At 45.3% G+C, this 22,373-nt stretch overlaps 1 protein-coding gene and 1 non-coding gene across 2 annotated transcripts in view; both read right to left on the reverse strand.

Moving 5' to 3' along the window:
- CDS2 (CDP-diacylglycerol synthase 2) overlaps positions 1–22,373 on the reverse strand; it is a 54,374-nt gene that overhangs the window by 20,676 nt on the left and 11,325 nt on the right. The window contains exons 2-3 of the mRNA XM_070419950.1: positions 1,720–1,856; positions 389–485 (exon numbers count right to left, since the gene is read on the reverse strand). Of these exons, the coding sequence (XP_070276051.1) occupies positions 389–485; positions 1,720–1,856 (234 nt within the window). The remainder of the gene's footprint in view (positions 1–388; positions 486–1,719; positions 1,857–22,373) is intronic.
- On the reverse strand, positions 18,465–18,601 carry LOC139014765 (small nucleolar RNA SNORA2/SNORA34 family). Its single transcript, XR_011472319.1, has one exon. It is a non-coding gene; the product is annotated as a small nucleolar RNA SNORA2/SNORA34 family (small nucleolar RNA).

Here is a 22,373-nt window from a genome sequence, read left to right on the forward strand (position 1 = left end):
TACAATTCCCAGTGTGGGGCATGTAGGAGGCAGCCGATCAATGATTCTCACTTCTTTCTTTCTTTCTCTCTCTCTCTCTCTCTCTCTCTCTCTCTCTCTCTCTCTCTCTCTCCCCCCCTTCCTTTGAAATCAATAAAAATATATTTTTTTTAAAATAAATAAAATGAAATGAAGAGGCATCTTTAACCACATACAACTGGCCTAGGCCCATGTCCCTGCACTTGGCTGCTAAAAAGTAAGAAGCCACAGATATTTTAAGAAAGAAATATTCTGAGAAGCCTGGACCCCAAATGAGTCCCAGAACTGACCCAGCACCTGGCTCTTCAGATGGCCGATTCTGCACGACAAACTGAAGGTAGAACTAAAACAGTATGCAAATGGCACTTACAATCATCATTAAAACCATTGGTCCCAGGTAAATGATGATGAAGAAAAATGCAATCATGGCCAAAGTCAGGATGCCTCTCACCCACCAGTTCTTCCATCTAAGTTAGAGAGGAGGGAAGGAGAAAGCACGTTAGAAGCCCAGAAATAACTGAAACACAAACTCAAGGGGATGGCTCTTCCTGGGAGGAGAGGGCCTGAGGTTAGCCTTCCAGGAGCACCTCCTTCACCCAGACGACAAACTAGCCACATGCTGGTGGGAGCAGGGCCGCTAGAGACAATGCCTCACCCACACCACACTCAGCTAGTGCTCCAAGGGCCACACCTAAGTTATGTCTTAACGAAGGAATCAGGCAAAAATTCCAAAGGAAACGTGGTGCCCTCTACTTCTGAATCTACTTGGACAGCTTCTATGGCTGTCTCTATCCACAAAAACACACAACTATAAACATTTTCCTGCAGCAGAATCTTACATCCCTCTGCGCCTGCATCGTTGTGGTGATAACAACATTAAACAGTGATAGTAACAGGTATCACAAATACGCACCTGGCACCTTTATAAGGACTTTACATATATTAATTCACTCAGCCCTCAACACTTCTAGTTCTTACAGACGAGGAACTGGGTGCACAGGCCATACGACTGTGAAGTGGTTAAGCTGGGACTGAACCCTGGGAGCTGGCTCCAGAACCCATGCCCTGAACCACTGCACAATACCACCTTTCAAAGGACACGTGTGTGGGAGGCACCACAGAAACACTTTTAGACTATGTTTTGGGGTCTTATAGTTTGTGTTTTCAACCTACCCACATAGCTGATGTTGGAGGGATCAGAGTCTCAGGGACCAGAATTTCAACCCTGGATTCACCCAAGTTAAGACATTTCTCCACTCTTCCAGGAGAATTTTTAAATGTCCACAAGGACGTGCAGGGGGAAAGGGAAAACTAAACTTTGAACTACAAACTTGAACTCCTCTGTGAAAAGCAGTCCACCCATCAGTCAAACCCCAGGGACCATTTCTCCACATGTGCTGTGTCAGCAACATTGCCCACCACCACCCCACTGTTCACCCTTTTGTCCTCCTCGGACTGCCCCTCCCAGCCCAGCCTAGAGCACCTTTCAAATGCCAGACCCCTCCAGGCTGTGCTCGCAGTTGCTGTTAAGATGACTAACGCTCAATGAAGCCTTGGGCAGAGACAGGGGAGACTATGGCAACGCCAGTGGACAGAAGTGGACTCCCACAAGATTGTGGGCTCTCTGAGGGGCCTGGGTCTTCCATGGCACTTGGACAGGCAACAAGGCTTCCAACAAGCACCCACATCAAGCCAGGTTACCTTGAAGACAAGTTGGAAAGGGCCCTATTGAGGACCTCTGGGGTATCGTCTGCGGAGGTTACTAAGGGAGCAGCTTCCGCACGGTTCTCACTGTCAGATGCAGTCTCTCCATCTGCCTTTACTTCTGGTTCTGACTCCTACACAGCAGAAAAACAGAGGAGGAAAAGGTGAAAAATGTAGGATACTAAGAAGTACATACCTGTCATAGGAGATCTGTGGGCAAAGACCCAAATTGGGCCTGAGGACCTGGCATTGTCAGGTGACATAACAGATGGGACTCACAGCGATCCTGACACAGTTCTGACATGTGCCAAGGTGGCCCGCTCTCTACTGCAAGAGCGACATGCACCTGCACCTCAGGATGATGGCAATAGCCACAGTCTACACAATGCCCATTGCCTGGCAGAGAATAGTCCAGAAGAGGGAGAGAGGGGCTCCTTCATACCCAAAGAATGCAAAAGGTGGCTGTGACTAGATTTCATCTGGACCTCATTCCTGATCCTACTACTCAGAGCTTTCATTTCTTAAGGTAATTTAGCATAGTTGCTGTGAGAAGAGGTGGATGAGAAATCAAATCACATAGAATTAGAAAGTAACAACAATATTACTTAGTATCTGCATAGCCCTTCACAGTTTTTAGAGCATTTCCCATACCTGTGAACCTCAGAGCAGTTCTGGGAGGAAGGGAAGAAACAAAAAGATCCCTATTTACATATGAAGACCCGGACTCTGAGGGGCTCCTTGGCTGGCCCCAAATCTCCTGTTAGCCCAGGTCTTCTGAATTAAGTTTGTTGCCGAAACCGGTTTGGCTCAGTGGATAGAGCGTCGGCCTGCGAACTGAAAGGTTCCAGGTTCGATTCCGGTCAAGGGCATGTACCTTGGTTGTGGGCACATCCCCAGTGGGAGATGTGCAGGAGGCAGCTGATCGATGTTTCTCTCTCATCGATGTTTCTGACTCTCTGTCTCTCTCCCTTCCTCTCTGTAAAAAATCAATAAAATATATTTTTTAAAAAAAATGAATTAAGTTTGTTCATCCCACTAGATTTCCTTTATTCAAGCATCTTGGAATCCATTTTATTTTTTCAGTAAGAAATTCAAAATGAAATAAACTAGAAATGGCAAAAGGATGTTTTACCACATCTTTAAAGATTCCATTATGTATGTGTGCAAACATATTTAAGTTTGAATTAGGGAAATTTGAATTTCCCAAACTAGTAAATATATGAAATTGAGAACCGTTTTTATGTTTACTGGCCATCTGGATGTCTTCTTTTGTGAAGTGTCTGTCAAGTCACTGGCTAGTTTCCTACTGAGTTTTCTGCCTTCCGTTCACTGATTTGTAGGAATATTTTATACATCCCAGATTTAAGTATTGCGTCACTAATACGTTCTCCCAGCCTTCTCTAAACCCAGCCCCACCCCAGTCATTCCCTCTAACACTCAGACCTTCTCCCTCTCGGCACTGGCCACAATGAGGGCTTACAAGGCGATCTTCGCAACTGTCTATTGCTCTCTAAAGATGGGAACCAAGACACTTTGTTCTCATGACAGCCTCATGCCTGGCACACAGGGAAATACTTAGTAATGGATGGGAGGACGGAAGGAGGAAGCAGGGAATTAATTCCAGGTATGGTAAAGAGATACCCAGTGCCTACACTCAGGGAAACAGCTATTTCTAAATTAAATTGCAACTGTGATAACACCACAAAACAGAAGGCCTTTAGTCTGAGATTGCTCATACAAGAGACACTGGCTTTGGTAAAGGACCTATAGAGATGGTCTCATTACTCAGATTTGAGGGAAAGAGCTATCTATTAGCTTCTGATGACTCCTTACTCTGCCACAGCTGAGCCAGCATTCTTACCTCATATTACTGATTGTTACGGATGGAGTGCAGCTGATAATCTATATACAGTGGGGCCTTGACTTACGAGTTTAATTCGTTCCGAGACCGAGCTCATTAAGGAGCTCGTTAACTCAAATTACTCTATCAACTCAATGCAAAAAATCGGCAGAGAGACAGCTGGTATCTCAAAAAACTCGTTAGTCGGAACACTCATAAGTCAAGGCCCCACTGTATATAAAAGCCAAGCGACCAGAATGACCAGAAAGACCTGTTGCTATGACGTGCACTGTGGCAGCCAACTGGCCCAATTGAGGCCCCAATTGCCCCCCCCCAACCTCCCACACACCCCCAGTTCCGCCCCCATCAGCCCCCCAACCCCTATCCGGGGCAGGGCCGACCGGCCAACCACCCGTGACCCCTCCCCACGGCTGGCCCCAGCCCGATTGGCCCCCATCAGGGCGGGCTGGCCAAACCCCACCCATGCACGAATTCGTGCACCAGGCCTCTGGTGTTAAGATAAAGAATGAGCCGAAACCGGTTTGGCTCAGTGGATAGAGCGTCGGCCTGCGGACTCAAGGGTCCCGGGTTCGATTCCGGTCAGGGGCATGTGCCTGGGTTGCGGGCACATCCCCAGTAGGGGATGTGCAGGGGGCAGCTGATCGATGTTTCTCTCTCATCGATGTTTCTGACTCTCTATCTCTCTCCCTTCCTCTCTGTAAAAAATCAATAAAATATATTTAAAAAAATAAAAATAAATAAAAATAAAAAAAAAAAAAAAAAAAAAGAATGGAAAGCCCTGACCAATGTTGCTCAGTTGGTTGGGCATCCTCCCATGCACAGAAAGTCACATAAATGCCTCTGGACTTCAGTGTCCTCTCCTTATAAAACAGGCCCAGCCTGGCTGGTGGCACAGTGGTTGAGCATCAACCTATGAACCAGGAGGTCACAGTTCAATTCCTGGCCTGGGTTGTGGGCTGGATCCCCAGTGTGGGGCGTGCAGGAGACAGCCAATGAATGATTCTCTCTCATCATTGATGTTTCTATCTCTCCCTCTCCCTTCCTCTATGAAATCAATAAAAATATATTTTTTAAAAATAAGAGGTCCAAAAAGGGCCCTCCTTACTTGTGGGGGTTCATTGAAGAGATACAACCAAACTCCCACCCAGGACTGTGTCCCATTCTACCACCCTGAGAAGCACCTCCCAAATTATCTGTTTCCAGTGGGACTGAATGAAGACCAAGGCATTCAAAACAGCTTTCCATTCTTTATCTTTTTTTTTTTTTAAAGAGAGAAAGAAAGGGAAAAGGAGAGGGAGAGAGAAACCTCGATGTCATGTGATCGGCTACCTCCTGCACCCCCCTCCTGCACATGCAGATAGAGCCTACAACCTGGCATGTGCCCTGAACTGGAAAATCAAACCAGCAACCTTTCGGTGCATGGGAGGATGCCCAATCGAGCCACGTCGACCAGGGCTTTCCATTCTTTATCTTAACATTATCACCCATACCCCATCTGTAACAATCAGTAATATGAGGTAGGGATGCTGAGTGATTATCTAGACCTGACAACTAAACCCAGGGGCTTCAACATGAGCACCTGAGCGTGGCCATGGAGGGCTCCCAACAGAGGCTCTCTGGGAGCATCTAGAAGCCACAGGGGCTGAGCTTGAGCACAGCAGGCAAGAAGGCATGTGTCTGTGTGCATCGCTCACACACACACACACACACACACACACACACAGAAGCCCCAGCACAAGGTTATTTTTAACTTATCCATTCTGTTGTCAAGGAGACTCGCAAAGGCTGCTGGTTCCTTGGGGAGGAAAGGCAGGAAAGAGCCAGGACGAGTCCCTGCAGGGGAGGGGCAGGGAGCTCCGGCTCAGCACTGACTCCCTCGACCTTCCAGGCCCTTCGATAAATGTTAGCCCAGCATTGTTTCCTGCTGTATCATCATATGTGATTCCTCTCCCTCCTTGCTAGGATGGGGTGAGGCTAAAAGTAGTAGGAGATCGAGAACTGCTATAAAGACACTTACTATTGTTAAGAGGTCGGGGCCTGGGATGAACAACTAGGAAATTAAATGCCCTGAAGGAACAAGCCTGAAGGAGATTAACTTCCTAGGTTTTACTTGCAAGGTCTCAGGCCTCACCCCTGGCCACTGAAAAAAAGCCCTTTTCTGGAGGCTCCGTCTAAGCAGGAGACCAACACCTACACAAACAACAATTCTCCCACCAGCAGAAAGGCCAATTCTTGTGCAAGGGAAGGAAAGGGAGCAGCCTCAGAAGACACGAATGGGGAGGGGGCAAGTCAGCCAGCTCTCTAGGCTTCTGACCCTGAGCCAACCACCCTGCCCCACCCAAGTGTCACAGGAGAGCAGGCCAAGGGGACAGAAACTTAAGAGAACCTGGAGAGGTTTGCAGTGTTCTAGCTCCTCCCTACCCCATGGGTAAAGCCCTTGCACTAGGGCTGCTAATGCCTGAGTAAAGGAGGCCAAGTGCAGCTTCCATCGTGGACCCAGAAGGAAGCAAGGATCTGAAGCCCAAGTTTGCTCCCAGAAGAAAGGTGGAACTTGCTGAGCCAAGAGTCAGGGGTGCCCAGCATGTTCACTGGTTTGTTCCTCCAGAGGATGGCAAGATAGGCAGATGGAAAGGAAGACTTTCTGCAGGAGGAAGCAGCAGCCAGGCAGGGAGAGCAGGGTCCAGGGCCCGGCTCTCATGCTCATTACACTAGGCACAGGCCTCCATTCTCTGGTCTTCCCAGTGAAGAAAGGATCCCTCATCTCGGACGTTTGTTGGGATGATCAAATACAACATCAATGAATGTCTATAAAAATTAAAAAGGGTCTGAATAGCAACACCCCATACACACCCCTCAATACCCTTACCACAGTGTACAGGGACAGGAGCGCAAGAACCTTAAACACCCACGCCAGACAACCTGGGTACCTTTCCCAAGGAGAGTGGAGTGGGGAAAGAATGGTGGCCATCAGGCCTTGATGAGACTCATGTGCTAACCAATTACGTGAGCTCAGCATCTGCCTGACTTGCTTCCTGTTTCACACCTCCAATAGGCAGCCTCAACTCAAAACTGATCCTCTTCCCAAAATTACAGTGGAGGTGGGCGTCTGAAACACAAATACTAGTGCTCTCTGAAGTGTGGGAAGAAATAGGAGAACTTATTTCTATTTGTCTTGTTCGTGTTTTCTTTCCTGTGGTGCTTTATAAAGAACCTATCAGTACATGTATACACCTCAGTAAGTTTGTGCAAGCTGGGACACACGTGGGTGTCTTGTTTCCCACTGCACTGAGAAGTATCTAGAACATAGCAGGCACCCAAAGATTATTTGTTGAACTAATAAGATAATTAATCCTACTTGACCTGTCATGGACCAGTGTTCAGAATGCACTGAGAGTAAGACAAAACCCATCTGATTTCTAACTCATAGGCCAAGACCCACACCCTGGCCTCCACAGTGGCCCTCTCAGCAGAACCAGACCAGTGCACACTCCCACCACCTCCCCTGCTGGGGGGTGGGTCTGAGGGCCCCGCTCAAGTTCTCGGACCAGCACAGGGCATCTAGGAGAGGCTGCCTTGCTGCTTCAAGTTATGTCAGCCCAGTCCCAAACCCCCAAACCCCCCCTTCCTTCCTTCCTTTCTTTCCTTGCTTCCTTCCTTCCTTCCTTCCTTCCTTCCTTCCCTCCCTCCCTCCCTCCCTCATTCCCTCCCTCCCTCTTTTTCAACCCAACGATCCAGACCAGAGGCTAAGTGAAGTACACCCTGTCTCTCAGATTCTGTCTCAATCACCACCCATCCTCTGCCACTTCCTGAGCCATTTCCCAATGGGGTTGTGGTGCTGGCGTAAACAGGAAACAAAAGTGGAACTTTAAAAGGAAGAGAAAAAAAGCTCCCTCTGAGGCCTCCTTCTTTCGGGGTCACTTAGATCCTACAGGGAAAGACAGAAGCATCGAGGGTGATGGACACATGGAGTACCAAGGGCTCAGATAAGACCTGTCATCATTTTTGGAGAAACTCGTGCTCCAAAGGCTTTTCATACCAGCCTTCCAGGGCCCTTCTCCCAGTCACAGCTGCCCAGAAGCCAACACCAGCAGCCCCTGGGGCTCAGAATAGCACCGAAGCCTTCCTTCAGCAGAAGCAAGGGAAGGCACCAAAGGAGGACCCGAGGGAGCAGCTGACTTCCCTGGCCTGGGGAGGGGCCGGGCTAGGTCCAGAACAGCATTTGTAGAACTCATTTACACTGTATTCTCAGGATAAGAAATCCTCCCTCTTCTCATTCCCTCTCAATTCTCAGGCTTTCCTGAAGGCCTGCCTTGGACTCACACAAGCTAACTGGGCAGCATCCCTTGAAGGCTCCCTTTTTGTCACTCGCTGATATCAGGGGCCCACCCTCCAACCTCTATTTCTCAAGACTCCACAGTGACACCCACAAGTGGCAACATCGACCTTGACCAAAAAAAAGTGTGGCTGTGGCCAAGCTGGACAGGAGCCCTGGGCATTGTGTCAACTGGGCTCCAAGCAGATGGGACTCACCCCACCCCACACCCCATTTCTTTACCAGATGCCAACTTAGTCTTGTACCTTGCTAGAGAAAATATATTAACATTCTGTTCATGTTTGCCTAAAAGGAGCTAACAACTAGGGAAACAAAATAAGTGGTACCATACATTAGGGTTTTTCTTCTCTTTTTCATTTTCAAAGCAATTTCATTAAAGGTAGTACAGTAAGTCCTCACTTATCAGGACTTGTCAATAGGTTCTTGGAACTGCGGTAAAAGGACACATAAAGAAACCAATTTTACCACAGGCTAATTAATATAAACCAGAGTTTAAGTTCCTACAGCATCTCATCAATGTCATAACAAAACCACGTTGAACAAAATGATGTTATTTGAGAACCTGCTGTACCCAATGCTCCCAACAACCCTGTCTTTTCTAATGGCACTGCATTCAAATTCATGTGTGTCTTTTTTCCTGAGTGATTCCATACTTACACAAACTATGTTTTGCACTGTTTTCCATGCAAATTACAACCCCTGTCCTGCAGGAAAGTCATCAGGCTGAGCCTAACCTTCCTGCTAAATATCTGCTTACATCTCCGTAGTCAAACCCTGTGGCAGCTGCCTGGGCAACTGACTACTCCACTTACAGACACATTCCCAGGATAGAAATTACAGGTTTATCCTTTTTTTTTTTCCCTTGGTTCATGGTTTGTGTGAAAGTTTTTTTTTTGTTTTGTTTTGTTTTTGCTAAAAGTATTACAAAGGGTATTACATAAGTGTCCTTTTTTTGCCCCCGCCCTTGACAATCCCCTGCCCTCCCTTACCCCCCAGTGTCTTATGTCCATTAGTTATGCTTATATGCATGCATACAAGTCCTTCGGTTGATCTCTTACTCCCTTCCCTCCTGTCCCCCAACCCTCCCTGGCCTTCCCACTGCAGTTTGACAATCAGTTTGAGGCAACTCTGCCTCTGTATCTATTATTGTTCAAAAGTTTGTAATGGTCTTTATTATCCATGAATGAGTGAGATCATGTGGTATTTTTCCTTCATTGACTGGCTTGTTTCACTTAGCATAATGCTCTCCAGTTCCATCCATGCTGTTGCAAATGGTAAGAGTTCCTTCTTTTTTACAGCAGCATAGTATTCCATCGTGTAGATGTAACGGGTTTATCCTTAATAAGAGTGTTAGAGACGTGTGTGTGCATGTGTGAATGTGTGTTGTGTATGTGCGCGCGCAGTGCTAGGAATAGCAAAGAAAATATTTCTAGGGCTAACTCCATTTGACTAGTTCAACTGTCTGGACAAAGGATAAAATAGAAGGATCCCTATTCTGAAAGTTTAGAATCATCCCCAATATGACTGTACCTTGTCCTCCAAAAGCCTCCTAATGTGATTCACAGAAAATGCGTTCAGCTACTCCAGACGAAATGCTGCACCTACAGTGCCTCCACAGATAACTGCACTCCACACCGAAAAGCTCCAGAGAAAGGACATGAAAAGACAAAAAGAGCATGTAGGAGATCCAGCTTTTGAAAACCTAACTCTGGCTATGAACCATTTCACCTCCAGACAGTAAGAAGGTACTTCCCATAATCAATTCTAGGTTTCAAGTACATCAAATGTAAGGACTACCTTATTCATATTACCTTGAATCTGGTAGAAGCTCAGAATGGCTTTTTTTTTTTTTTTAACTCTGTGTATTTCTTTTTCATTGGTGGTGGAGAATAGGGGGAGGAGGGAGAGGGGAAGAGAGACAGACAGACAGACAGACAGACAGATGGAAAGAAACATCGATGTGAGAGAGAAACATCAACCGGTGCCTCCTGTACCTACCCTGACCAGAGATCAAACCCAAAACCTGGATATGTGCCCTGTCTCGGAATCAAACCCACCACCTTTGGTGTACTGGTCTATACTCCAACCAACTGAGCCACACCGGCCAGGGCAAACTCATTGAATTTTAATTAAATTCATCAACCTTTATCTACAAGGCCTGGAATAATGGGCACCATCATTATTAGTGTGGGGAAGACAACCCTGGAGCTACAGTTATACAGATACAACTACAAAGTAAAAAGGCTATGATTTCAGCCCTTCCCAAAGGTTGAACTGACTGAGTGGAGGGGAGCCCCCAGGGGGCACCCATAAAACCCAGGGTGGTAATGAGCTGTGTTTCCAGACAGCAACTAATGTGTTGCCAGGAATAATGAGTAAAGAGGCACAGTAAAAGCTTTTAGAATCTGAAATGGTTCAACCCTGCCCTACAAAATGTATAATGTCTGTGCACATTTTCACTCCTTTCCCCTGAATAACGGAAAATGCTCCCGGCAGAGTCACACAACTGCCCTTTGAGCCAATTGGAGGGCCCCTTCCAAAGCTAACATATTAAGATGTTACTCTCCTACTAAGAAACACCTTTGATATTCTTCCTCCTAACATCACTATCGCCTGAAATTATTACACATTTTTCTGAAACATAAACTCCATGTGGAAGGGACTTCTGTTTTTCACTGCTATATCCCCATGGCCTGCAGTGCTTCCTGGAATATAGAAGGTCCTCAATAAATGTTTCTTCACAGAGGGAGGTAGAGAGAGAAGGGAGGTTAAGGACTAAGGAACTCTCCACTTCTGAGTCTGTAGGCTAAAATGATAGGCCTAAGTATCACACTACAATAGCCAGTCACTTTGATATCTCCATCTTACCATGTTTACATAGATTTGCAGGTTCCATAAGTGGAAGGAATGTGAAAGTCTTAAGAAAGTCATAAGGAAGAACCATCAAACATGCTGAGTAAAGGTGAGTAGTAGAATGAGAAGAAACTTTTTTAAATCACAAGAGCTGCTGATTGCTTTCCCCTCCAGCATTCTTGCAAAAAGGAAATACAGGCATACTTCAGAGAGAGTATGGGTTCCATTCCAGACCACCACAGTAAGTGAATATCTCAGTGAAGCAAGGTGCACCTGTACATGCCTCCTGCACCCTGGGCTTCCAGAAGCTGAGCTCCCTGCCAAGGTGGTTTCTGCTCCAAGCAAAGACAGCCAGGTGCATTAACCAAAAAAGAAATTACTCACCACCTTAATAACAAATGCAACAGTAAGGGCCACTCGATCTTCACACTATGTACAATTTGGCTGTTGTCTCTACCCAACTCCATTTCAGCTGAGGGCTGAGGTCAATGAACAGAATAAACTTTAACACCTCAGTTATCTGATATAAAAATAAAAATATCTGGCCCTGCCCTGACCAGTTTGGCTCAGTGGCTAGAGTGTCGGCCTGTGGACTGAAGAGTCCCAGGTTCGATTCCGGTCAAGGACATGTACCTTGGTTGCGGGCACATCCCAGTAGGGGATGTGCAGGAGGCAGCTGATCCATGTTTCGCTCTCATAGATGTTTCTAACTCTCTATCCCTCTTCCTTCCTCTCTGTAAAAAATCAATAAAAAAAAATTTTTTTTTAAATATCTGGCCCTGACCAATGTTGCTCAGGTGGTTGAGCATTGTCCCATGCACTGAAGTCACTGGTTCTATTCCCGATCAGAGCTCATGTCCAGGTTGTGGGCTTGATACCCAGGGGGTGTACAAAAGACAGCTGATCAATGTTTCTCTCCCATCCATGTTTCTCTGTTTCTCTGTCTCTACCTCTCCCTTCCTATCAATATATATATATATGTATATATATATATATATATATATATATATATTTTTTTTTTTTTTTTTAATCTACTAATCCATAGTGAAATTTCTAAAAAAACAAATGTCAGCCCTAGCAGGTTTGGCTCAGTGGATAGAACCTGGCCTGCAGACTGAAGGGCCCCAGGTTTGATTCCAGTCAAGGGCACATGCCCAGGTTGCTAGCTCAATCCCCAGTGGGGTTGTGCAGGAGGCAGCCAATCCGTGATTCTCTCTCTTATCATTGACTAGGGACCCGGTGCACGAAATTCGTGCACTGGGGGGGGGGGGGGGGGGGCGGGGGAGTCGCCTCAGCCCAGCCTGCCCTCTCTCACATACTGGGAGCCCTAAGGGGATGTCCTATTGACGGCTTAGGCCTGCTCCCTGCTTCCCTTGGGGAGTGGGCCTAAGCCGCAGTGTCTGGCCTCCCTTTGTGGGAGGCGACCGGGCTGATTAGGGGAAGGCACCAGCCCCATCACCCCGCTGCTGCAGCCACTGCCAGTCACTGCAGCCACCAAGGTGTTTTCATCAACACAGACTCCAGTTCCTTCACCATGAAAAAATGACAACTTTATTTAGGCATTTTCAAGATGTGTCTTTCATAGAATATGACATTTTTTATTATTATTTTTTATCCTCACCTGAGGATATGTTTCCATTGATTTTTAGAGAATGTGGAAGAGAAAGGGAAAGACAGAGAGAAACATCAAAGTGAGAGGAACACTTTGATTGGTTGCCTCCTGTATGAGCGCTGACCTGGGCCCCAGCCAGGGAAGAGCCTGCAACCTAGGTACATGCCCTTGGTCAGAATTAAACCCAGACCCTGTGGTAGGCAGGCCGAGGCATTATCTACTGAGCCAAACTGGCTAGGGCAGGATATGATATTTCTTAGCCCCTCCAGCAGCAGACCTTCATTTTTTATTCCAGGAGTTAGGTGGAAAAACCCTACATCACCTTCTTGGATTCTTATTACCCAAGTTACTAAGAATATTACCAGTGGCATACAGGGAGCTTAGCCAATGAGCGGTCAGAAAAGGTGTTTCCTCTGTAGTTCACACCGATCCCTGGATCGGCCCCTGCCCAGGCCAAAGGCCTTAGGCCGGTGTTAGGCCTGGGCAGGGGACCCCCAACCCACTCCGATAGCAGGCTCTGCCCCTGCCCAGGCCAGAGGAGCTTTAGGCCTGGGTAGGGGACCCCCAGTCTGCTCCGATAGCCTGCCCAGGCCTAAGACATCTGGCCAGGGCCTTAGGCCTGGGCAGGGGACCTGCAGCCCGCTCCGATCACCAGCTCCGCCCCTGCCCAGGCCTCAGGGTTCTGGCCGGGGCGATCGCCGGCTCCGCCTCTCCAGGTGGCATCTGGCGCTGCCCACCCTGCCTCCCCGGTCCCTGATCTGCAGCCTGGATCCCACAGGTGGCTTCTGGCACTGCTCGCCCCACCTGCAGTATGCAAATTTAACAGCCATCTTTGTTGGGTTAATTTGCATGCTCTTCTGATTGGCTGGTGGTCATGGTGAAGGTACGGTCAATTAGCATATTTGTCTTTTATTAGTGTAGATGTTTCTATTTCTCTTTCCCTTCCTCTCTGACATCAATAAAAAATAATTATTTTTTTAAATGTCGGCTGTTTCATCAATAACAAAATAAAAATAGCTTCCTTTTAAGTGTTTGGGGTAGCAAATCTTCTACCCAAAGATTACTGTGCACCTCTGCAACAAGGACGCTTCAACAAAACGTTGTCCTACATTTTCTTTGTCAAAAAACAAAGTTCAGGTGAGTAAATTTTAAAGATCTAATTGGCTTTATTCAATAATTTATGAATTAGGCAATATCTAATCTAGCAAATAGAAAGAAGCTCTGAGGAGCTGTACAAAATTAAAGACTTCTAGAGGTAGAAGGGATGGGAACAAGAAAGTTATGCTAGGCAAAAAAAGGCCTTTGCTCTTCTACTTGCAAAGGCCTTAGGAGCTAATGAATGAAGAGGCTGTCTGCCTCAATAATATAGACCCTGTGCTTTAGTACATACTCCAGTTTGAATCCTAGAGTTTATCCTCCCTTACTATCAGGCCACTGGCCATAGCCATACCTGCCTTTCCAAACTGTATCTCATTCAGAGAACTCTATCAAGGGAGGAGAACTCAGGAGGCCAAGGCTATTAGAATTAGGTCTAAGCTAAAAATGGACAGAGCCAGACAGTTCACAAGTTCATTGCTCTGGAGGTTATGTGGTTTGGAGGCTTTTATGGCTTTTATTACTAGGAAAGGGGGGACCAGTATCTCAGCTGAGAGGGTCCTCAGGCCCAGTGTCCAATCAAGGGCTTCTTGGGGTAGACTGGGCCATCACCCTTAACCATTCTGAGAGCATTTGCTCCTAGAGGTCCTGGCTAGAAGCAAGAGCCTCACAACAAGGCTTGAAGATGACAGGACAGCTCAGGGTACAAGCCCTGCAGGTAGGTATTCTGGAGCCTCAGGGAGACAAGGGGTGGGAAGAAATCTACCCACAGGTTTCTACAGGCAGGGAAGGAAATGCAAGTCAGCAAAGTGCTTTACTGCACAGTGAGAGTGGGAGCTGGACACACCCAGTCTAAGCCATTACTCACACCCGCATGTCATCTATGCCCCTGCAGAGTTTTATTGGGGGGGAGGGGGGAGGAGAGGGACAGAGGATGAATGCCATAAACATTCTCAGTACTTAAGAATGATAATATTGAATTCACTAAAGCTACATTAAAAATTAATATCAGAGAGAATCGAAGATGGCGGCATAGGTAAACACCGGAGATTGCCGCAGTAAACAACCACTTCAAAAATACAACTAAAAGTCGGAACGGACATCAACCAGAACCACAGGAAGGCTGGCTGAGGAGAGACTCTTCGACTAGAAGCAAAAACAACAGCATTCTGACGCTCAGAGGAGGCGTAGTGTGGAAAATTTAAAGGTACGGTGGTGCGGTGGTGAGGTGGTGCGCGCGCAAAGCGGGCTGGCGGCTGAGGGCGCAGTTGTCGTTTTCAATCAGGAGTGAGTCTCAGACTCTGGGCTACAGATCCGGGCGAGTCTCTAGGGACCCAGACTCAAACGGGAGAAGCGGGGCTGTCTGGCTACGGCCCCTCCGAGGTTTGCAGCGGTTGCTGGCACATAGAGGCAGAGCCCCTGGGGACGGACTGAGAGCGGCCATAGCGGCTCCCTCCCCCCGCCCTGTTGAGCCCGCCCGCCCAAGCCCTGCGCACAGCCATTTGCCGATCGCCTCAGGCAAAGGCTGGATTAGTGCCTCCCCAGAAGACAGACGTTTTCCGCACAGCTGATTCCTACAGCGAGTCGGCCTGGTGGTCAAATCCCCCTAGTGTTAACTACAACAATTAAGGCTTGGCTAGAACAAGACTGCGCACAGAGACCACAAGGGGGTGCACCAAGAAAGCATAAAAGATGCGGAGACAAAAAAAAACATGACAGAAATGGAGGATATGGAGCTAAGAATCGCAATTTTGAGGGCTTGCCATAAATTTGTGCAGAGCCTCACGAAAACTAATGAGACCCTCGATGCTACGATAAAGAAATTAGAAAGTAAGCATACACGGACTGAAATAAAGAATATTATACCCAATAGCAGACCAGAGGAGCTCAAGAATCAAACCAAAGATTCGACAAAAAACACCCAATTGGAAAAGCAAAATGAAAAAAGAATCCGAAAGTGTGAAGATAGTGTAAGGAGCCTCTGGGACAGCTTTAAGCGGACTAATATCAGAATTATTGGAGTGCCAGAAGATGAGAGACAGCAAGATATTGAAAACCTATTTCAAGAAATAATGGTAGAAAACTTCCCCCACCTGGAGAAAGAAATGGACTTACAGGTTCAAGAAGCGCAGAGAACCCCAAACAAAAGGAATCCAAAGAGGACCATACCAAGACATATCATCATTAAAATGCCAAGAGCAAAAGACAAAGAGAAAATCTTAAAAGTAGCAAGAGAAAGAGGCTCAATTACCTACAAGGGAATACCCATACGACTGTCAGCTGATTTCTCAACAGAAACTTTGCAGGCCAGAAGGGAATGGCAAGAAATATTCAAAGTGCTGAATACCAAGAACCTACAACCAAGAGTACTTTATCCAGCAAAGCTATCATTCAGAATTGAAGGTCAGATAAAGAGCTTCACAGATAAGGAAAAGCTAAAGGAGTTCACCACCGCCAAACCAGTATTATATGAAATGCTGAAAGGTATCCTTTAAGAAGAGGAAGAAGAAGAAAAAGGTAAAGATACAAATTATGAACAACAAATATGCATCTATCAACAAATGAATCTAAGAATCAAGTGAATAAATAACCTGATGTACAGAATGAACTGGTGATTATAATAGAATCAGGGACATAGAAAGGGAATGGACTGACTATTCTTGGGGGGAAAAGGGGTGTGGGAGATGCGGGAAGTGACTGGACAAAAATCATGCACCTATGGATGAACTCAGTGGGTGGGGAGTGAGGGTGGAGGGTGGGGTGGGAGCTGGAAGGGGAGTTATGGGGGGAAAAAAGAGGAACAAATGTAATAATCTGAACAATAAAGATTTTAAAAAAAAAAGATAATGCAAAAAAAAAAAATTAATATCAATCCTGTAAACACAAGATGGAGTGAAAAACTAGACAAAAAACAAAAAAGGCTGTATCTAACTTTCCGAAGAAGCAAGACACTCTGTCTCAGGGAGAAAAGTATCTCAGGCACGAGGAAAGGGGGACCAGTATCTCAGGCACGAGGAAAGGGGGACCAGTATCTCAGGCACGAGGAAAGGGGGACCAGTATCTCAGGCACGAGGAAAGGGGGACCAGTATCTCAGGCACGAGGAAAGGGGGACCAGTATCTTAGGCACGAGGAAAGGGGGACCAGTATCTCAGGCACGAGGAAAGGGGGACCAGTATCTCAGGCACGAGGAAAGGGGGACCAGTACTGGGTGATCTTGGAAGAAATCATGTCACCTCTAGGCCTCGGGTTATTTCATTTATAAAACAGAAACAAATCCCATCTCAAGAGCATTGGAGAGATAAAACAAGATAAGGCTGTATTTTTGGAACTGTGGGTCGAGACCTATTGGTTTTTGAAATAAATTCAGTAGATCACAACTGGCAAAAATTAGAATAAAATATGATGCCAAAAGTCAGGCTAGTAGCAGATACCACTGAGAGAGCAACTGATTAGAAGAAATCACTAGGGAGTCTTCCAGATACTGGTAATGTTTTATCTGATCTGGGGGCAGGCTACAGAGACGTGCTTATTTTATGAAAACTCATCCCACTGTATAGTTATAATACAGACACATTTCTGTATGTATATTACACTTCAATACAACTTTGCTTAAAAAATAGAATGAGTCCTAGCCAGTTTGCTCAGTGGACAGAGCATTAGCCTGCAGACTGAAGGGTCCCTGGTTCAAGTCCAGTCAAGGGCATATGCCTGGGTTGTGGGCTCCATTCCCAGTAGGGGACGTGCAGGAGGTAGCCGATCAATGATTCTCTCTCATCCTTGATGTTTCTATCTCTCTCTCCCTCTCCCTTCCCCTCTGAAATCAATAAAAAAATAAAAAGAAAAGAATCAAACAGACCAGCCCTAGCCAGTGTGGTTCAGTTGGTTGGAGCATCGTCCTGTGCACTGAAGGGTCACAGGTTCTATTCCTGGTCAGAGCACACACCCAGGTTTCAGGTTTGATCCCTGGAGCACAAACAGTAGGCAACCAATCGATGTTTCTCTCTCCCTCTCCCTTCCTCTCTCTCCAAATCAATTTTTTTTTTAAAAATTAACAAAAAAGAAGCAAAGAACAGAAAAACTGTTGAATGTATCACAGATATAAAAGTACTGCTTCATGAAACAGTTATAGGGATGGAGGCAGAAATAAGGAGAAGACATGACTCTGCTGACCTTTTACAGATGAAAAATTAAAACAGAAACACCACACCGCCCTAGACGGTTTGATTCAGTGGATAGAGCGTTGGCCTGCGAACTGAAAGGGCCCAGGTTCGATTTCGGCCAAGGGCACATGCCCAGGTTGTGGGCTCAATCCCCAGTAGGGGGCTTGCAGGAGGCAGCCAATCAATGATTCTCTCTCATCATTGATGTTTCTATCTCTCTCTCCTCCTCCCTTCCTCTCTGAAATCAATAAAAATATATTTTAAAAAAACAACAACACAGCACCTGTGTGGTACAAAGGCATTCTAATGACATGCTTCTCCATTACCCTATTTATATCTGAGCCCTACCCACACCTAGGTTTCCTCAGTTAGAAGCCTTTTTCTTTCTCTCCATAATTCTCAGGAAGAGGGAGAAAATCAACCAATAAAGTAAACTTCTGCCTGAAGACTAACTCTTATGTAATCCAGTTCAAAGAAACTAATAATGAAACTAACTTCCAAACTAGTGATGAAACTAAAGACAAACAGGAAATGCTGTCTTTTAACCAAAACAACAGCAATTAGCAATTAAAAGGCTACAGTCTGTGCAGCAAAAACAAATAAGTAAATAAATAAATGTTCAAAGTTATCAAACAAGTGGGATTTGGAGATGAAAGATTAAGAGGAAAAAATTGCAGTTCAATGATCTCATCACTTCCCTATTCCCAGTTACATTTCAGCACCAAGAAAGTTCACCAAAAATGTGCTGAAATCAATGTCACCAGTGATATATATTTTTTTCTTTCTTTTTTCTTCTCTTTATTTCCCCCTTTTCTCTCTTTTCTCTCAGATGTTTCTTTCTAATGAACTGACCATTACATTTCCTAAGTTCTGAAATGGCCAACAGACCGCAGAAAGACATTTCTTTAAGCTCCTGCTTGAAACCAGCAGCTTCGGCAAACTGCTGGCCTTGATTCAGGGCCAACATTGATGTATATTTTTAAATCCTTTATTGCATTTTAAATTTTAGTAAGTTTAATTTTGAATTTTAATTTTGCTTATTTTTTTTACTAACCTAGGAATGGTCATTTTTATGTTTAGCATTAAAATTTTAATGAATTTCAGTTTTAACTTGACATTCTATAGTGTGTCCAAACTTTGTGCATCTGAACCACTTAGTTTTATTGTCTTTTTAATTTCATAAAGTCTTTTTAGCATAAACATTTTTTAACCCTCACCTGAAAATACGTTTTTTTATTGATTTTTTTTTTTTTAGAGAGAGAGAGAGACAGACAGACAGACATTGATCGGCTGCCTCCCATAGGATTGAACTAGCAACTTAGGTACTAGTATGTGCCATGACTGGGAGTCGAACCCGCAACCTTCTGGTGCATGGGACAACACTCCAACCAACTGAGCCACCCAGCCAGGGCTGTAACATAAACACCTTTAAACAAAATACTGAGGATGATACTAAGCACATCTTGTTAATGGAGCATGGTACTTTAATACTAAAAGTAAATACTGATACTGACATGCCAATATTTTGTTTTTGCTCCTCAACTAAGCTCACAAATTCCTCCTGAAACCAGAGTCCTGGTTCTCAACGCCCAGCCAGTTGCTAATCTTCGCAGCTGCTTAGCACCACTCAACCTCTTGACAATCTCATGTGCAGGTTACAGCCAAGACTGGCAATGACCAGGAGTTTATGACCACATCAACAGGAGAGCTGTGTCTTCGAGCTCTGCCTCCTTTGTTCCCTGTGGGACAGTCAGGTTCACCACCCTGCCAGGAAACCCCATGACAGATCCGCATGCCTTTACTGAATTGTGTAGAAGCTTCTGAAATCCGGGACAAGGAGCCCCACTCCAGAGAATGCACCTGCTGAAGACAGAGCAAGATACGGCACTTAACCAGGATTTGGACGGCCAATTTCCACAGAAGCCTGGATGACAAAATGCGGGGCAGAAGGGGATTCCACAGAGGAGCTGGGGCTAAGCTGGACCTCAGGGTATAAGGGCTCTGAGCAATGCAGGCCTCACACTGCTGCAGCCTGCAGGGCCTGTGCCGAGATGCCCTTGCCTCCAGCTTTACAGGCCCCAAGGAACTCAGCGGCCACTGTCACCACCTCCTATCTCCAAAAACGGATGCAGAATGAGGCAAGGGGTCCCCCATCCCCATGGCTCATGGCCCTGCTAGCTAACCTGGAGATGACCACAGGTCCTCCCATGTTAGGGGCTCTTTGGCCAAACTGTGGAAGCAATATCATTGGGAAACCAGGAGGTGAGGAAAGTGGAATGACTATGGCAAAAAGCATCGAACTGAGATTCAACTCTCCTGGGTCCCAATTCTAACTTGAATTTCAGGCCTTTTTGCTCATTCCTGTAAATAGGAGCCAATACTCCTGATAATCCAGCAAGCCCTTTCTAGAAATGTATACAAGTGGCCAGCTGCGCACTATGCAGGCCAGGCCTTGTAATAACATCAGTGGTTCTCAACCTTCCTAATGCCGCAACCCTTTAATACAGTTCCTCATGTTGTGGTGACCCCCAACCATAAAATTATTTTCATTGCTACTTCATAACTGTAATTTTGCTACTGTTATGAATCGTAATGTAAATATCTGATATGCAGGATGTATTTTCATTGTTACAAACTGAACATAATTAAAGCATAGTGATTAATCACAAAAACAATATGTAATTATATATGTGTTTTCCGATGGTCTTAGGCGACCCCTGTGAAAGGGTCGTTCGACCCCCAAAGGAGTCTCGACCCACAGGTTGAGAACCGCTGCTCTAGGCTATCGCAGAGGCATGTCTGTGAAAAATGGATAATTTTTTAAAATCCTTTAAGAACAATACCACAGTTTAGATCTCTCAACTTCTTTAACTATTAAAAAACCCATAAAATCAATAAGAAAGATTTGAACATGCCAATAGAAATATTAGCCAAAGAGAAAGACAATTTGCCAAATAACCTGTATACTTATTTAATTTCACAATAATCAATGACAAAAAATAAAAAGGCCATGAGAAATCATTTTTCTTACATCAGATTGAATGAGTAGATAAAAAGAATATTCACTGTGGGCCAGGGTGAGAGAACACTAGTACACTCATATAGCACTCATGGAAATATACATTAGTACCACCTTTCTGAAAGGACATTTGGAGATATGTATTAAGAGCCTTTACATGGTTCACATCTCCCTTGATCTAGTCATCCCAGGCCTAGAAAATACCCTAACTAAATATCTAAAGAAACATATAATTTAGATGAGGATGTTCATTACAGTATTGTTTATAAAAAGAAACAGCCTATATGTCCAACAACAGAAGAGCTTGCCATGATCCATTTAACAAAAATAGGGAGGAATACCAAGCAGCCGTTTTAAAACCTTAGGAATAAGATTAGTGGGAAATGGCTGAAACCGGTTTGGCTCAGTGGATGGAGCGTCGGCCTGTGGACTGAAGGGTCCCGGGTTCGATTCCGGTCAAGGGCATGTACTTGGGTTGCAGCTGATCGATGTTTCTAACTCTCTATCTCTCTCCCTTCCTCTCTGTAAAAAATCAATAAAATATATTTAAAAAAAAAAAAAAAGATTAGTGGGAAATGATAAACATGTTAATAGCAATTACATTCTGGTAGTAAAATTAGGATACTTTCATGTCATCTCCACATTTTTCACAAAGCAAGTATTGCTTCCATAATTTTAAAAAGTACAAAATGACTATATCTAAGCCCCTCACTCCTCTGCACCGACACTGCTGTATATAGGTGTTATATGATTTCAAATCCACTTGTTTATGACAAAGACAAAGAAAAGTTGTTTTTAGAAGTAAAGTTGTTTTGATATAAGAATGCAAGGATGTCATCATTCTACATCTGTTGTCACTGATAAGCAATTAGCAACTCCTCTGGGGGGCTTATCTGTAAAAACTATGGAGAAGCAACTACGCCAGGGGGTTATCTAGAAAATAAATACTAAGAGTTTGTGAGCACCATTAGAGAGTTTTGGTTTGGGCAAGGTGACTCTTCCTAACGTAACTCTCTAACGAGCCTTGGGGTATTCGCCCCTTTCTAGGCAAGGCACTCCAAGAAGACAGTGGTGATAAACCTCATGGCTGGCCCTGTTAAAGAGATCAGCCTGCCTACCAACATTGGCATCTTCGTTCCCTAGCAACGTGCTCCAAATCAGCTCTAGGCTTGACCCCCTCACCCCTGACTCTCCTACATACTTTAACTCATATAAAAAGGTACACCTCATATTAAATTTGGACTTGATTCCTCTCACTTCCCCTTACCTGGAACAACGGTGTGTTAGTCTTTCATATGTTTGGAGTGTGTTATTTCTTTATTTTACTTATTCTATACGCTATTGGCTTGTAAAATTATAATTCCGACAGCAAACCTGTGCTAAATAAATGGCTGGCAAAGACAACTCAGTCTCTGAGCATAACTTTTGCTGCCTCCCAAACAAAAAAACAGACACCTTTACTGCCCTCGAGGCCTTCCCATCACACTTGGGGACCCCTGACTCATTCTCTGTCCATGCTTCCAGGCACATTTCTGTTCCTCCAGTTCAAATGTCCACCCCCAGCAAGTCTCTTCCTCCAACCCTGCCCAGGCAGGGCTTAAATACCTCAGAATAACGAGTGAGCCCTGGAGTCACACAGATGAATATATACGGCAATTTGAGTCTTCAAAGCAACCAGAAGAACGCGAGTCCCCCAGGTCAGCTCCCACGACCACCT

Source organism: Myotis yumanensis, unplaced genomic scaffold (assembly GCF_028538775.1).
Source record: "Myotis yumanensis isolate MYYU_CA2020_CCGP unplaced genomic scaffold, mMyoYum1.0.hap1 SCAF_7, whole genome shotgun sequence".
Taxonomy (NCBI): Eukaryota; Metazoa; Chordata; class Mammalia; order Chiroptera; family Vespertilionidae; genus Myotis; species Myotis yumanensis.